The 17,767-nt window shown below is 45.1% G+C and overlaps 1 protein-coding gene across 3 annotated transcripts in view; it reads left to right on the top strand.

Moving 5' to 3' along the window:
* The window catches only part of LOC110536084 (transcription factor COE2), a 38,145-nt gene extending 25,750 nt beyond the window's left edge, over positions 1–12,395 (top strand). For 2 of the 3 annotated variants that reach the window (XM_021621626.2, XM_021621628.2), the window contains exons 7-16: positions 6,177–6,258; positions 7,889–8,030; positions 8,517–8,647; positions 8,899–9,025; positions 9,173–9,261; positions 9,388–9,453; positions 9,563–9,737; positions 9,913–10,098; positions 10,321–10,485; positions 10,701–12,395. In XM_021621626.2, the coding sequence (XP_021477301.1) occupies positions 6,177–6,258; positions 7,889–8,030; positions 8,517–8,647; positions 8,899–9,025; positions 9,173–9,261; positions 9,388–9,453; positions 9,563–9,737; positions 9,913–10,098; positions 10,321–10,485; positions 10,701–10,732 (1,195 nt within the window). In that variant the 3' untranslated portion in view covers positions 10,733–12,395. Of the gene's footprint in view, positions 1–6,176; positions 6,259–7,888; positions 8,031–8,516; positions 8,648–8,898; positions 9,026–9,172; positions 9,262–9,387; positions 9,454–9,562; positions 9,738–9,912; positions 10,099–10,320; positions 10,486–10,674 lie in introns of all 3 variants that reach the window. The other variant, XM_021621627.2, reaches the window with a different exon arrangement.
* Positions 12,396–17,767: the final 5,372 nt, after the last annotated feature.

Genomic DNA, 17,767 nt, shown 5'->3' on the forward strand with positions numbered 1-17,767 from the left:
ATTGATGGAGGTATACTGTATTCCCTATCCTCTCCTGCTGGATCTCTGTGTATTTGTCTGTCAGTCTGTCCGTCCATAGATCAATATACCTATTACTATCTCTAGTCTTCGTTATTATGCCAAGTGTTGGTTAGTGGAACATAACTTTCAACGTTTTAAACAATTAGAATAATAGCATCATGCCAGCAGTGACGTTGTAAAGTAATTTTAAGATCAAGGAGTTGCCTTGTTCAAAAAGTACACATTCACACTTCTCAGGAGGGTCCATGAGCCCCCATACCTGTCCCTCTATAACCCCCCCTATCCCCCCTCTCCTCTCACCTCACAGCCTCGCCTCAGCTGAGGCACTTTTGCGGTGGTAAGCCGGGTGGTTTTACAGAACTACCAAGCTCTATAAATCAGCACTAGTGGTATAAATGTTTGGCTTTGACACAATTCTCATGTTTAGAGACGGGGTGGGCTGGGCCGGAGGGGTGAGGCTATGGTGGGCTGGGCCGGAGGGGTGAGGCTAGGGTGGGCTGGGCCGGAGGGGTGAGGCTAGGGTGGGTTGGGCCGGAGGGGTGAGGCTAGGGTGGGCTGGGCCGGAGAGGTGAGGCTAGGGTGGGCTGGGCCGGAGGGGTGAGGCTAGGGCGGGCTGGGTTGGAGGGGTGAGGCTAGGGTGGGCTGGGCCGGAGGGGTGAGGCTAGGGTGGGCTGGGCCGGAGGGGTGAGGCTAGGGTGGGCTGGGTTGGAGGGGTGAGGCTAGGGTGGGCTGAAATGGAGAAGGGGCCATGGGGGCACAACCAATTCAGCAATCAAACTTTAAGAAACAGAGTCCTCATTCCCCATGCTCTGTTTCAGTCTATGTGGCACATCGCCAATGAATCTAGCTGCTATTTTGATACAACAGGCCAATCTGAGTCCTACCCTCCACTATTGATCTGGTGTACCCATCTCATGTCAGTGTATGATTGTTAGTGTGTAGAGCAGTGGGTGTTGGTATGCCTGACTGTCAACCCATAAAGACAGGTTTAATCCCTGGATCAAAAAAGGCGTCAATGAGAGATTTACAGGGTCCAGATTATAGATTATGACAGGGTGGGATTAGGAAAGGTGGGGGTTGCTGGAAATTCGAGAGGACAGAGGTGCATAGCTGTGCACCCAATAAAACTTAACAAAAATAAGAGAAACCCCTGCTAAAACAAGTTGTTAAGGGTTAGTTAAAAACATATTTTTGTTGTTGTTGATTACTTTTTTAAAAAGATGCAGTTGGACAGGGAGGGTGAGTGATAGGAGGTGAGAGTTATATAAAGTATGTTAAGTAAAGTTGAGTAAACGACTAAGTATTATTTCTGTTGTAAAATATGAGGGGACGGGTTAGTAGGCTTGTGTGAAAGGTCCCGTGGTGGTATGCGACAGAGGGGGTATCAGTTCGTGGAGGGTTCTCTGTGCCCCATTAGCAGTGTCAAAGGTCAGGTGCCCCGGGTGTTAACCCTGGTGACCAGTCTAGCTTCCAGTCTGCCAGGGGACCCCGGGATCCAGGGGTATTTATTACCTGCTCCCTAGCCCCCTCCTCCCCAGTCACTCTCTTCACCCCTCCCCAACTCTCTCCATGGAGAAAAAAACCTCCCCCATCCCTCACCACAACCAATTCCATATATTCATTGGATGCATATCCATACATTGATGCATGACGACCCATCTGTAGAGTTCTGCATCCGTGTAAAATATGATTAGGTCAACTCTGGCCTATGCACAACTCAGCCAATAGCTAGGAGCCATGAACCTTGCTTGACCCAATACTTGCATATTTTGCGCATACATTTCATTTGTGTTTAAGTTGTGTTCATTGTAGTTTGCTTGTGTGTATGTAATGTTTGTGTGCTTGCATGTGGCATGTGAACATGTGAGCGTGTGTATGTGTGCGTGTGTGTATGAGTTACTGTTCCCAGTGTTTGAGTGTGGCAGAAGAAGGTCCTCAGCATGTCAGTATGTTTTAATGCCTCACATCTGTTTTCCTAATTTTCCTCCCCTACCCCCCCTCTCTCCCTCTCCTTCTCTTTTTTGTCTCTCCCTCTCTTCTTCTCTCTCACTTTCAATCGTGTCTTTCCCCACCACCTATCCACACCTTCCCTCTCTACTTCCTTCAGTCTTTCAGCCTATCGTCTAAATACTGATAGAAGGAATATCATGCTCCTGACCTGTCACTCCATCCCTGTTATCTCTCTTCCTTCCTTTCTATCTTCCTTCCTTCTTTCCGCTGTGTCTATTGGTGTTCCTAGATAGAGAACAGAGACTCTCCCACCCTGTCAGACTAAATTATCTACATTTTAGTCCTCTCTCGCTACCTCTCATGGTTCAAATCCCTCCCAAGTCTTTTATTGAAATGTGATTATGTCATCATTAATGCAGATGTCCGAAACTACCAGTCTCACATGAGCAGGACTGATGTCCCACAGGAAGACAAGGCTGCAGGAACTGGTCTAGTTATGTGGGAGCTTCATATGACCTCTATAAAGCCTGTATTATAGCTGATAAATCTATGTATGTAGCATAAAGATCTGTTGACACTGATACAGCTTTGTGTCTAATCAGCATAGATAGAGAGTGATGTGTTGTGTCTTTGTGACATGGCAGTTCATGTCAGTAGTAATTAAGGTTGATAAATGCCAATAAAAGTTATTGTTAGGGGTCCTGTGCAGCTTTTGTTCTAGCAGTGTGTAACGGCTCAGCTACATGCAACAGATGCCTTAGATAGGACTGACTGAGGCTGAACGTGGTCTGAAGGCAAGTCAATGCATAGGTGAACATGTAGGAATAATACAATTACAGAGTTAAGTTTGTAACTTTGCTGTTACTGCAGTGTCATGACTTCCTCTGTCATTTTTTTGAACTCGTTTTAGTTAAGAAAGTTGTCACCCTGCGAATTGCTTAACCCACGCTGTGAGGCCTGTGTTTAGTCTTGGGAACTGAAGCAGATGCAGACAAAGGGGATCTGGAGGCCTCGACAGAGATACAGACTGGAAGACTGAGGGGAAAACAGACTCCCCATGGAGCCAGTGTGGAATTGATTGATCCCAAGGCTTAAGACTTGGGCCTACCTTTTGTTTGTGTTTCCTAATCAGGGTCTCTGAGGAGGGTCGTGGGGAACACCAGTTGGAGGGGTTATAGCTTGATTTACATTAATGACAACTGGACAACTCATTAAATATTTAACTGGCATCTCAACTAGTCACAAAAAGGTTACCCCTTCCCCCCCAAATTGTTTCTCTCCAAATTAAATAGTGATTGAATCGGAAATATGATCGAATGGGAAATAAATTCCAGTGACTGTGTATGGTTATGTACGGTTATGGAATAACAACTTTGAGTATGAGAGGCAGAGCTGCAAATACATACCTATGAGTCTAATCTACAGTGTAGCTAATAGAGTTCTCCTATGAAAGTCCTGGACCTTCCTCCGCTCACACAGTTTCCTTCTGACATCCAGATCAATGTTTTCCAAGTCCTCCTCTTCTCTAGCCTGTGGGTGGGGAGGTGTGTGGGCGTGTTACATTACCTAAACAAAAACAAACAATGGTGATATTAAACTTTGCGACCACAATAGAGGGGGAAAAAGAGGGTCCTCGACTTCTTATTAATTATGCAAGATTAGTCTAATTATAATTCAGCAAATGAATGTGTGGCAGAAGGTGCGAGGCGACGGAGCTGGAAGATTTGCATGTTAAGTGGGTAGGGGAAAGTGGCTAATGCATGCTAATATATGCACCAACGTCTCGCTTTAATTTCAGCATTTGCAGCTGTGTGTGTCCGAACTGAGGGGGGTGAAAAGTTGACTGAATGGGGTTTGGGGGGACAGAGGTGGTGGTGGTGGAGGGTGTTGTATGGAAGTGTGTATGATGTTACACAAGTAAACACAGTGAGGGAATAATGGGTGAAAGTCAGAAGAAAGGAGAAACAAATGCACACTGACCAGTGGGAATGTCGGCATAGAACATGTCCTATCTCACAGAGGGTCGTCGCTACATGTACAATGTGTCCTTAATGGGATGTCACACATCCCTGCTGTGAAGTCACCAATGCGACTGGTTGGAGTGAGCGGTCAGTGCTGGCTGGGTGCACTTGAAGTGGCCAGAGATCCAAAGAGCAGGTGGCCGGGGCAGGGAGAGGAGAGTGTCTGGGACAGAGCCGGGCCATGGCCACGGTCATTTCGCCCAACAAAGAAGCCTGCGTTAATGTTGTCATAAATTACTTTGCAGCGACTCTGTATGGGAGTTCCCACATGAACTTGAAGCAAATTAATATAATGTTCCCTGTCATATATCAGGGTAGAAGTCACATACTGAAGAATCTCAAGTGCACTGTTTAAAAGAAGTGGACCAAAACAGCAGAACATAATCCAATATATCCCTCATCAGCAGATATGAAGCCAACTGGATTCAAACACTGAGCATAACACACTGTAATATATCATATAAATCATGACAGCATGATAGATACTGTACAGAGAGAGGATAGAGAGGTAAGGGAGGGAAATACAGAGAGGGGGGAGTGAGGGCGTGAAAGATGGAGAGAGAGATGGGGATTGGGATAGAAAGAGGAGGAAGTAGTTAAAGGGAGGGAGAGGCTATGTGGCCTTTTGTGCACATCCACCCGGAGCCCAACTGTAGAGGAGCGGAGAGGTTGGAGGTCCGAGCTCTCACTAATAAATCATAATCATCCTCCGCCAACAACAATATTGATTGTCCTCCACTGAAATAGTTCAAATCAAGAAATATTGGACACTGTTTTGGAAGCAAGCGTTCGTTCTGAATAAGGGCCTGTTCACGAGGGAGGAAGGGAGGAAGTGATGGAAGAAGAGAGAGAAAGCGGCTGAGGGAGGGAAGGAAATATTACTATTGAATTGGAGGGTCCTGGGCTGCGGAGCCAATAGAAAGTCCCTCGCCAAACAAACTCTATCCATTAACATGACTTATATTTGCAGTGTTCACAATGTGGGTGGGATTGGATTAGTGGCTGCCCAGCTCCTGCTTCTCAAGCTCCCCATAATTTATCCTCATCACTGTTGTTATTTCTTTCATTTCAGCGTTGGGTGTGTCAGTGAAATTGAGCCCATACTGTATTTGTGGCTAAAATGACAAAGCATCTGATCCATGAACACACATATATCAGTTGTCCTGATCTAACCATGTCCCATTTCACTCTCATTCTCTTTTTCTCTTCAGACCATTTCTTTACTCCCTCAACTCCCTCCACTATCTCTCCAGCTCCCCTGCCTCCTCTCCATCTCCCCTGCCTATACCCTTTCTATCTCTTCCTCCCCCACCCCTCTCTCTCTCTCTCTCTCTCGGAATGTGTTCCTTGTGGTTGCCTTCTCTTTCCAATCTCTGTCTTTACCTATCAGCGTGGGGACTTTGGGATTGCGGCAGAGCTGCGTTGCCATGGCAGCGGGCTGTGTTGCCGAACTGTGTACACCTGGGATTTGGAGTCTCTCCCTCCCCTCCCCTCCCCTCCTCAGTTTCATTTCAGTCTCTCCAGCTCTCGCTCCCTCTCTCTGCTCTTCTCTGCTGTAGTGGAGGCTATCAGCACCTCTCTCTCTCTCTCTCTCTCTCTCTCTCTCTCTCTCTCTCTCTCTCTCTCTCTCTCTCTCTCTCTCTCTCTCTCAGATATACACACACACAAACACAGTTAATGAGATACATACACATGAAAACACACCCACAAAGCTCATTCAAACATGCACATGTGCACATGTACATACAAATACTCTGTCTCTGCCCTTCTAGTTTCACTTTCTCTCTTCCACCACAGTTCTAATGTGGGGGTTCAAAAACAGCATTGCTGTCGTTCCCCAGAGTCCCCTGGCATACATCCCTGTCTCCTGTTCACTTTGAAACACAGCAGTAGTTTTCACTGGACTGCATTTCAAATTCTCATCATTTGATTTAAAGTGTAATAACATTGGCTCTAATGCTAAATTAAACAGCAGTGATTAATGCCAGGGCAGATATCACGCAGCAGCATTGACACACACTCACTCTCAGATGTTCATAATGCATCTATGACCGGAACAGTAATCCGCATCTTCTTGACTGACAGGCCAACAAATAATGAATGCATTGTTCACGTTATGTTTTCTTGTCTATTGAGTTAATGATTTTTATGTACTTGTCCTGTTTTTTTCTCTTACCCCTGCAGGTTCTTTTTGAAGTTTTTCTTGAAGTGTAACCAGAATTGTCTGAAGACAGCAGGAAACCCAAGGGACATGAGAAGATTTCAGGTATGGAGAGTAGGAGAGAGAGAGAGGTTTGTGTACGTGTGCGAGAGGGAAAGAGAGAGAGAGGTTTGTGTACGTGTGCGAGAGGGAAAGAGAGAGAGAGGTTTGTGTACGTGTGCGAGAGGGAAAGAGAGAGAGAGGTTTGTGCACGTGTGCGAGAGGGAAAGAGAGAGAGAGAGCGTGTGTGCAGCATATATGATGTTGAAAATAGCAATTATTTTATTCTATCTAAAATAGAATAAAAACTATCCCACCTTTCCTTCCTCTCTACTTTCACAAAGAGGGATTTTTTTTGTTCAGGGTCTGCCCAGGTATAGTTGGGACCACATTTCTCCATTCCGTAGCCTGAAGCACTGCTTAGACATTTTTCAATGGAAGGAATGGAAGGGAAAGTTAAAGGTGAAAGTACAAAATCTACAGTGAAACAAAGAGGGAGAGAAGGGAAAAGGGTGTATTGGGGTGGGAGAGACAAGGGGGAGGCGGGCAGGAAATAGGCTGAGGTGTTTCAGGAAGTTGTCAAGAATTGAGTGATTGGCTCCAGATGGGGGAGGTCATGCTCCGTGACCCAGGAAGTGGTCACAGGGGACACTCCCGCTTCACTTCCTCTGCTGTCTTTCAGCACCGGAGCCACTGTCTGTCTCTCTCTCTCTCGTTCCTCTTTTCTTTTCTCTTCTCTTCTCTCTCTCCCTGTCTTCCACCATGTTTGTTTTAACTCCTGCGCTTTGACGCATGCTGAGAAGTTATGAGCGGGCGGCCGCTCCGAGGCCCTCACCTCCAGGTTAAAAGGCGATTAGAGCTGGACAGGAGCCTGTTTATGGTGCTTGATCAATAATTTACTGTTATTTTCCTATAGATTCCTCACCACTCAACCATCTACAAGCACATCTGCTTTCTCTCTCTCTCTTTCCTTCTCAGCATCTGTGCTCCAGAGTCTCTTCATGTGCAGCTCTGGGATTCTGAAACACTTCTGTCTTATCTTTGCCCTTACACATCACTTTCTTATTGTAAAGCCTATTTCAAAATGTCTCAAGCTTAGTCTTTCAGCACTTCATAGACATAGACCCTACACCACCATCAACACCCCCTCCTGCATATAGATATACAGTATGGACACTCTTAAACACACAGACCCAAGAAAAGCACACAAGAACACACATTTTGTATGCATGTCCTCCATGGGGAACTGATGTATCTCATGGAGAGGGTAGGGACACACACATGCTGTTGGCCAGGAATCAAATTAGGTTCACCATATATCACACTCTACTTTAATGGCCAGTACAAATAGGAGATTCAGTCCATATGTCTGGTGTCAGTGAGGGATTAAGCCTGAACCTCTGTGAGCTGTTGGTCCAGACCACAACTCCAACCACAGTCTCAGGAGGGGTGAGGAGGGGAGAGAAAGGGAGAGGCCACAGAGAGGGGGGCGGTGATGTAAAAATATGATATAGTGTAGTAGGGTTGTCACATTACCCATTGAGAAATATTCCTATCAGCTGGATGTTGAAATGGATTGTGACCAAGGGATTTTGCAGGAAACCAAATCTCACAAAAAGTGAACTGATATCACTTATAAACCCAGATAGACTCATGGTATGTATTTTCCTCTTCCCCGTCCTCCCCTGTCTTTTAGGTGGTCCTGTCCAGCACTGTCAGTGTAGACGGCCATGTCTTAGCCGTGTCTGACAACATGTTTGTCCACAATAACTCCAAACATGGCCGAAGAGCTCGCAGGCTAGAGCCTGGAGAGTCAGTGGAGAACGGTATGGAGTATGGTAAGAAGAGACAAAACACGACCTGCCCTGGGGTACTGATACATCAGGAACACATTCCTATTGTAGACATTCCTACTGTAGACATTCATACTGTAGATATTCCTACTGTAGATATTCATACTGTAGACATTCCTACTGTAGACATTCCTACTGTAGACATTCATACTGTAGACATTCCTACTGTAGACATTCCTACTGTAGACATTCATACTGTAGACATTCATACTGTAGACAATCCTACTGTAGACATTCCTACTGTAGACATTCATACTGTAGACATTCATACTGTAGACATTCATACTGTGCTTCCATATCTGTAGAAGCACTTTGCGACAACTGCTGATACATTTGATTGATGGATTAACTACTGCTGTACTAACGGCTAACCTCAAGGTCTAGGGCTGACACCCTGAAACAGACGCTAAATACATTGCCAAGAGATGCAATAAGTTATATTAAAATGACATTATTGCCCTTCCTCTCCAGCCACCCCATGTATCAAAGCCATCAGCCCCAGTGAGGGCTGGACCACAGGCGGGGCCATGGTCATCGTGATCGGGGAGAACTTCTTTGACGGGCTGCAGGTGGTGTTCGGCAGCATGCTGGTGTGGAGCGAGGTAGCTATGTGGCTTCACTGTAACTGTCTCTTTAAAACAACTCATTAACGAGACTGTTACTGATTGAAAACATAAGGGACAAGGTAACAAAAGCATATGTCTTGTCTCATTTTGTCCAGTCATTTAGTGGCTGCCTTCTACATGTTGGCATTATGAGAGTAAACCGTATTATTCTGTCAGATACTGTAGACTGTCAAACAGTCGTTGCTCATTCCTTCTCTGTCTTCTCCCTGTTTCTCTCTCTCTCTTAGTTGATCACGCCCCACGCCATCCGTGTCCAGACGCCCCCACGCCACATCCCAGGGGTCGTGGAGGTCACGCTGTCCTACAAATCTAAACAATTCTGCAAGGGGGCACCTGGACGCTTTATCTATACAGGTAAACACACACCTCCCATTAACCACACCGCCCCAGCCATATCTACCCTATCCAGCAACTATTCACCAACAACATATCAAACAGCACCATTCCATGGGATGAGTCAGAACCAAGTGCTCATGTATCTGTGGATGTGTTTGTGTATAGCGCTGAATGAGCCCACCATAGACTACGGTTTCCAGAGGCTTCAAAAGGTCATTCCCAGACACCCTGGTGACCCTGACAAACTAGCTAAGGTGAGTGAGAACATACCACACATAGTGAGATGATGTACATGCCATATGTCACCACACCTCACCTTTGACAATAAAGTACACTATGTAACACCAGAGGATAATTCATGTCTCTCTGTCTGTGTGTAGGAGATGCTACTGAAGAGAGCAGCTGATCTGGTAGAAGCCTTGTATGGAAACCCACACAGTAATCAGGTAACCAGCACTGTTTAGTCGCTCCGTTCCTCTAGTAATTCCACTCATCAATAACTACTGTAAATCTGTGAGGTCTGGGTTAGTAACAGTTTGTATTGTCTCTCTTTAGGACATGTTGCTGAAGCGTGCAGCGGACATCGCTGAGGCCCTGTACAGTGTTCCCCGTCCCCACAGCCAGCTGCAGGCCCTGCCCAGCTCCCCAGCCCACGGCAGTGTCATGGGCCTGGGCTCATACCCCTCCCAGCTGGGGGTTAGCATTGGCGAGCCAGGACAAACCAGCCAAGGTGAGCAGGACAAGACTTACAATTGGATCTGGCCCTTTGATTTTCTTCTAGTTGGTGATATGATATCCCCAGTGGGAAAATCACTTGTGTCTTCCTGTCTTTTACTATCCTCTGTCTTTCTTGTTCTAACACTTTGTATTTCTCTCTCTCTTTGTTTCCCTCTCTCTCGCTCCAGGTTATATTCGTAACTCCAGCAGTTTGTCCCCCCGGGGGTACCCCTCTGCCTCCACCCCTCAGCAGTCGGGCTATGGGGGTGGTGGAGGCATGAGTGGGGGGTACGGGGCAGTGCCCATGACTAGTCTGGGGGTGCCAGGGTCCCCTGGTTTCAGCAGTGCCTCCCCCACTGGTTCTCCCTATGGCAGTGAGTGTCTCTCCTTTTACTCAATCAATCTATCCTGTGTTTTCCTCCTGTACCTGTTACAATAAAACATAATTGGCCACCATTGACAAAGGTTGACCATTGCCTAGAATCCTTCTGTTATAAAGTAACATCTCTCTCTCTCTCTCTCTCTCTCTCTCTCTCTCTCTCTCTCTCTCTCTCTCTCTCTCTGTTTCTCTGTCTCTCTCTCTCTCATATCCACAGTAATGCCATCTAGTCCCACTATCCCGGGTTCCAGCTCCTCCTCCCTCCTGCCGTTCTCCTCCTTCCCGTCCTCAGCCAAACAGAAGAGCGCCTTCGCTCCTGTCCTCCGGCCCCAGGGCTCCTCCTCTCCTGCCTGTCCCGCTTCAGGAGGCAACAGCTTCAGAGGTAGAACCAAACTACAATCTTAGAAACATCTCTTTGTGTGTTAAAACCCCCCTCTTTCTTTCTAAAAACTAATCTATGCCCACATACACATAGTTTAGGCAGGCATGACAATACAATATGTCTGTTTTTTGGGGGGTTATAATAATGATTGCCATTGTCAAGAATAAGATTTTATCTAAAACATAATAGATTATTACTATTCTCTTTCTCTATAGCGATGACTGGCCTGGTAGTTCCCCCGATGTAGCAGCACTCCACCACCTCCCATCCATCACCAACAAACCAGACCAGACCAATGCTCCCACACTGCTGCCCCTCTGCAGGCACTGACAGGGATACATGGAACACACACTGACTTCTCAACCACCAACAACTCTCCACACTGATGCCCTGCCACTTGTTGAGTCCATGTTTCATCCAACTGAATGAAAGGGAATGGGACAGAAAGAATCCAAAGACCAGCCAGTCACTCCAGATGCAGAGAGAAGAAGACCTCTTCATCTGCAGTAGCTGTAAAGACATGAGACTTCCTTGGGCCACACCACAACACAATGGAGCTCTATGGGTGTCTATGGGTGTCTCTGTATTTTGAAAGGACAGCAGAAGTCAACGTCAAGATGCCTTCACGAGCTTCAAAAGCACTCGTACCACCCAATGCTACAGCCATATGCAGCATTTGGTTCTTCCAACAAAAACACCTTCCCTAAACTGATCAACCTCTTGGCTAGCAGTGTGCTAGAAGAAAATGTCTGTTGATGATTCGTTGTTAGAGAACTGAACTGAATAGACAATGGACAACTCTGATACTATGTGCTGAAAGTCTATGAAGCAGGGTGCTATTTGTCTCTGTCAGGACACTGTCAAAGGCATGTATGTACATTGTCCCTGAGAAGACTCCAAGTTTTTGAAGATGATTTACATTCCAGAATGATAGACCCTTTATTTTTTGTTCTGATCCCCATCATTTTACAAGGACAAACTCTTTGTCCTCCAGGGTTGGTAATACAACATTTATTCATATATTGATTTATTTAAGAAGAAAAAAAACAAGCAATTTAACTTATTATTATAGTTACTTTAGGGAATAATATAAACATGTTTTAATTCCTTTTTTTGCAATTGTTATAAATATGATTATGTCATCGCTATGTTGCCATTCTTGTTGTTTTAATTGAAATCTTTGAAGTTTTGTCAGACATGACTCATGATTAATACATAAGAGAGAATGAAGTAATACGCCATGAAACGTTTATTTGAAATCAATTCTTGGCCAATAATATTTTCCCTGGTTTGTCACGTAACAAAATACAACTGTTATGTCCAGTGTAAAAAAAAAGCACATTACCTTGCTGTTCTCCATAAAGGAAAATGAGTTAGCCTATATTATTATTAATTTCGTTTGTATGCATGTTATTTCCACACTGATTCCCTGCTATTATTTCATTACATGTTGCAAATTTGAAATTGTATGTCAAAATTTAGGATTTTGAATTGTTCATTCATTTGATGTTTTTCATCCCATAGTCTCTGGTCACGATGCAGTAAAGTAACAAGCATACATAAACTGAAAACAAAGTAAGGAACATGTTGGGGATTTGTTATAAACCCATGCAATGGTTTTCTTACTCACTGTTGTAGCACAATACAAGCATCATACTCAGGATTAGAAAACAAAGAATTGAAAAGAGGTAGCTAACATCTATTCAAAGTTGTTTGTTGTGTTTTGCTGGTTTTATTTATTTGAAAGTCGTTAGTAAAATGTAAGGTTACTCAAAGTTTTTTTCTCCCAAAACCTATCTTTCTTTTTTAATGGTACAGAATAACATGATGACTGTCTGAAAATGTGATTTGTATATCTTAAACTGTAATTATATTTTGTCCTCCCAAATAAAACAAAAAAATCACAGTAAGAACTCACTGTTGGTAATAATTCAGAACTGTGTGTTTGCATTATGCAATTAGACATGGTATAGAAATGTACAGATATCCATAGTACAGCATATGAGTTGAGGTTTTGCTATGTACAGCATTATGGTAATATTTCAAGTCCACACCGGGACTATTTTTTAACTCACCTGTATGTTTGTATAGTTTGACACAAACCTGATGAGGCGCAGCATCTTAATTGTGGAGTGAGCGTTGCAGACTGTAGCTACTGCCTGTGAAGATAAACAACATCCCCCATCACTCTCCTCTCCTCCTCTCCAGCAGCAAACCTGCTTATTCCTCTAAGGACCAGGCCTCTGGGGGCCCCACTAAGAACCACATGAGCCTCTCCTCCCTCGCTCTCTCTGGCGTGTGCCCTCTTTTTCTCCCTCTCGCTACCCTGCCATTACTTCTTTCAGTCTTTGTTTCAATCCCCTTTCATCCCTTCTTTCTTTATTTCTCTCCTGCTCCCTCTCTCCCTTTGTAATGGCTTCTCTCTGTTAATGTAATTAGCACTGGTAAAGGAGGGCAGTTAATTACCAGCTCTTTTTTGATGGGGTAATTAATGTTATGCCAGGAAACAGCAACTGTTTCATTAACACAGCGCTCAAAGCAGCGAGGGGGTTGGGCAGTGCTGAGTGTATGCATGTCCATATGTGCATCAATGTGTGTGGTTGTGTACTACATGTCTGCGTGTACCCTAGAGTAGAGTATAACACTGAGTGAACAAAACATTAAGAACACCTGCTCTTTCCGTTACATAGACTGAAAGTTTCCCGTTAAGATGACGCAAGAGAGAAAGGCTTCCATTTCATGGGCTCTTAACCGATCGTGCATTTTTGTTTGTTTTTTCATATTTTTTGTAACTTATTTTGCACATAACGTTGCTGCTTTTGTCTCTTATGACCCAAAAAAGCTCTGGAAAATGAGAACACTGTTTACTCACCTTGGACTGGATGAAGAATATCTCTTCATTGTTGGACAAGAGGGATTTATTCCAGACACCCGAACAGGCCCTCATTCCCGTCATTTGCAGGAGAAAAAGACGGAAGAGGTTTCGCGGAAAGAGATCGGGGTGCCTTGTGAGGAACTGCCGACGAGTGGCTAATCTGCCTTTGCCATCTGTACTACTGGCCAACGTACAATCGCTGGATAATAAATTGGACAAACTAAAAGCACTTATTTCCAACAGGACATCAAAAAAGGTAATATCTTATGTTTCACCGAGTCGTGGCTGAACGACGACATGAATAACATACAGCTGGCGGGTTATACACTGTATCGGAAGGATAAAACAGCAGCCTCTGGTAAGACAAGGGGTGGCGGTCGATGTACATTTGTAAACAACAGTTGGTGCATGATATCTAAGGAAGTCGGGAACAGGAAAACACTCATCCAGAGGCGGAGCTCCTAGTAGACGGAGACTTTAATGCAGGGAAACTCAAATCCGTTTTACCCAATTTCTATCAGCACGTGCAACCAGAGGGAAAAAAATTCTAGACCACCTTTACTCCACACACAGAGATGAGTAGTGACTCGGTCACCAGTGACTCTGTCAATAAAAAAGTGGTAAAATGAAGCAGATGCTAAACTACTGGACTGTTTTGCTAGCACAGACTGGAATGTTTTCTGGGATTCTTCCAATGGCAATGAGGAGTAGACCACATCAGTCACTGGCTTCATCAATAAGTGCATCGATGACGTCGTCCCCAAGGTGACTGTACTTATATACCTCAACCAGAAGCCATGGATTATAGGCAACATCCACAATGAGCTAAAGGGTAGAGCTGCCGCTTTCAAGGAGCGGGAATCTTACCCGGAAGCTTATAAGAAATCCTGCTAAGCCCTCCGACGAACCATCAAACAGGCAAAGCTTCAAAACAGGACTAAGATCGAAACGTACTAAACTGGCTCCAATGCTCCTCGGATGTGGCAGGGATTGCAAACTATTACAGTCTACAAAGGGAAGCACAGCCGAGAGCTGCCCAGTGACACGTGCCTACCAGATGAGATAAATTACTTCTATGCATGCTTCGAGGCAAGTAACACTGAAACATGCATGAGAGGACCAGCTGTTCCGGACGACTGTGTGATCACGCTCTCCGCAGCCGATGGGAGTAAAACCATTAAACAGGTCAACATTTACAAGGCCGCAGGGCCAGACGGATTACCAGGACGTGTACTCTGAGCATGCGCTGACCAACTGACAAGTGTCTTTACTGAAATTTTCAACCTCTCCCTGTCTGTGTCTGTAATACCAACATGTTTCAAGCAGACCACCATAGTCCCTGTGACCAAGAACCCTAAGGTAACCTGCCTAAATTAATCACATCTGTAGCCATGAAGTGCTTTGAAAGGCTGGTCATGGCTCACATCAACACCATTATCCCAGAAACCCTAGACCAACTCAAATTTGCATACTGTCCCAACAGATCCACAAATGATGCAATCTCTATTGCACTCAACACTGCCCTTTCCCAACTGGGCAAAAGGAACACCTACATGAGAATGCTGTTCATTGACTACAGCTCAGTGTTCAACACCATAGTGCCCTCAAAGCTCATCACTGGATCCTGGACTTTCTGATGGGCCGCCCCCAGGTGGTAAGGGTAGATAACAACTCATCCGCCACGCTGATCCTCAACACATGGGCCCGTCAGGAGTGCGTGCTTAGTCCCCTCTTGTACTCCCTGTTCACTCATGACTGCACGACCATGCACGACTCCAACACCACCATTAAGTTTGCAGATGACACAACAGTGTTAGGCCTGATCACCAACAATGATGAGATAGCAAACAGGGAGGAGGTCAGAGACCTGGCTGTGTGGTGCCAGGACAACAACCTCTCCCTCAACGTGATCAAGACTAAGGAGATGATTGTGGACTACAGGTCCCATTCTCATCGACGGCGCAATAGTGGAGCAGGTTGAGAGCTTCAAGTTCCTTGGTGTTCACATCACCAACAAACTAACATGGTCTAAGCACACCAAGACAGTTGTGAAGAGGGCAAGACAAAATATATTCCCCCTCATCCTCAAAAGGTTCTACAGCTGCACCTTCAAGAGCATGGTTGCATCACTGCCTGGTATGGCAGCTGCTCGGCCTCCGTCCGCAAGGCACTACAGAGGGTAGTGCGTACGGCCTAGTACATCACTGGGGCCAAGCTTCCTGCCATCCATGACCTCTACACCAGACGGTGTCAGAGGAAGGCCCTAAAAATGGTCAAAGACTCCAGCCACCCTAGTCATAGACTGTTCTCTCTGGTACCACACGGCAAGCGGTACTGGAGTGCCAAGTCTAGGTCCAAGAGGCTTCTAAACAGCTTCTACCCCCAAGCCATAAGACTCCTGAACATCTAATCAAATGGCTACCCAGACTATTTGCACCCCCCCCCCCCCCCCCTCTTTTACACTGCTGCTACTCTCTGTTATTATCTATACACAAGTCCCTTTAATAACTCTACCCACATGTATATATTACGTCAATTACCTCAACTAACCGGTGCCCCCGCACATTAACTCTGTACCGGTACCCCCTGTATACAGCCTCGCTATTGTTATTTTACTGCTGCTCCTTAATTGTTTGTTCCTTTTAGTTCTTATTTTGTAGGTATTTTTCTTAAAACTGCATTGTTGGTTAAGGGCTTGTAAGTAAGCATTTCACTGTAGGTATTCGGCGCATGTGACAAATAAAATTTGATTTGATTTGAAAGCTATGATCCTTCAATAAAATCCACTTCAATCAATCTAGAAGAATGGAAGGAGACAGGTTAAAGAAGGATTGTTATGCCTTGAGACATGGATTGTGTATGTGTGCCATTCAGAGGGTGAATGGGCAAGACAAAAGATTTAAGTGCCTTTGAATGAGTTATGGCAGTACAGTAGGTGCCATTTGCACTGGTTTGAGTGTGTCAAGAACTGCAACACTGCAGGATTTTTAACCCTCAACAGTTTCCTGTGTGTTCCAAGAATGGTCCACCACCCAAAGGACATCCAGCCTACTTGTCACAACTGTGGGAAGCATTGGAGTCAACATGAGCCATAATCCCAGTGGAATGCTTTCGACACCTTGTAGAGTCCATGCCCCAACGAATTGAGGCTGTTCTGAAGGTAAAAGGGGGGTGCAACTCAATATTAGGAAGTTGTTCTTATTTTTTTGTACACTCAGTATAGATAACTATGCTCAAGGATGGAGTCATATAGAGGTATTGACTTTGTAAAGCAGAGCTGTTCTCCCTTTCAGATGTAGCTTTTGTTTGATTCTTTGTCACCATCAAGTGGCACTTGACAAAGAAGTCAATGCTGCTACCGACCCCCCCCCCTCTCTCTCTGTCTCTCTCTTTTTCTCTCTCCCTTTTACCTCTCTCTCTCCCCTTCTCTCTATACTTCTCTCTTCCTTTCTACCTCTCTCTCCCTCTTTCTCTCTCTCCCGTTCATCCCCCCATTTATTTTCTTTCGCTTTACACCTCTCTCTCCCTATCTCACTGTAAACGTGCTGCTAATTTGACAAGTTAAAGTCAGCTTTGTTGTCAGCCCCTCAGCATTCATCCCACTGAGTGCTCCTTCTGCCCAGTGGTACAGGAGCCATATGCTCATCTTCCTGACTGTTTAGTTGTTGTTTTGGCTGCTGCATCACAGGGCCCATTTCTCTGTGTTCTGATCACACATTCCATTAAGGAAGGATGTTACACCGCCTGCCGTCAAGCACTTCTCACAGACTTGCTCAATCTCTTATTGTAAGCAGCACCACCATTTTTATGTTCATGTTTTAGATTAAATGTAAAAGCAATACAAATAAATGGATGATGTTTTAATATGAATTGACTCGTCATGTAGCAGGATATAATAGAAAATAGAAAATGGAGAGAAAAATGTAAGTAAAGAGCATATCAGACAAACCCCCCTTTCTCTCAAGGGATGTGTTTGTGTTTATATAATCAATTAGCCCTCTGGCCACAGCATGGGATCACATTAGGCTGACATTAGCCCCAGTGTGTGCAGTTTGTATAGCATGTGTGTGTGTGTGTGTGTGTCCATCCCGTTCTCATTTGGATCTTAGAAGATGGCCAGCTAAACGCAGTCTGAGACTTGAGAGGGGGACTGTTTGGGCAAATAAATGTGTAGATTGGCTCAACCTTTGGCCAATCCCCAACTCCTGTATATTTGTCCATTAGACCACTGGACCCCCTTTCCTTTTTCCAAAATGAACCCCCCACCCCTCTATCCCCATTCCCTTGGGTGTCAGTAGAGTGGGGTGACAGATGGGATAGACAGAGAGCTGCCCCATGAGACAACCTATCCAACAAAACACACACACACACACACACACACACACACACACACACACACACGCACAC

The sequence above is a fragment of the Oncorhynchus mykiss genome, chromosome 11, assembly GCF_013265735.2.
Source record: "Oncorhynchus mykiss isolate Arlee chromosome 11, USDA_OmykA_1.1, whole genome shotgun sequence".
Lineage (NCBI taxonomy): Eukaryota > Metazoa > Chordata > Actinopteri > Salmoniformes > Salmonidae > Oncorhynchus > Oncorhynchus mykiss.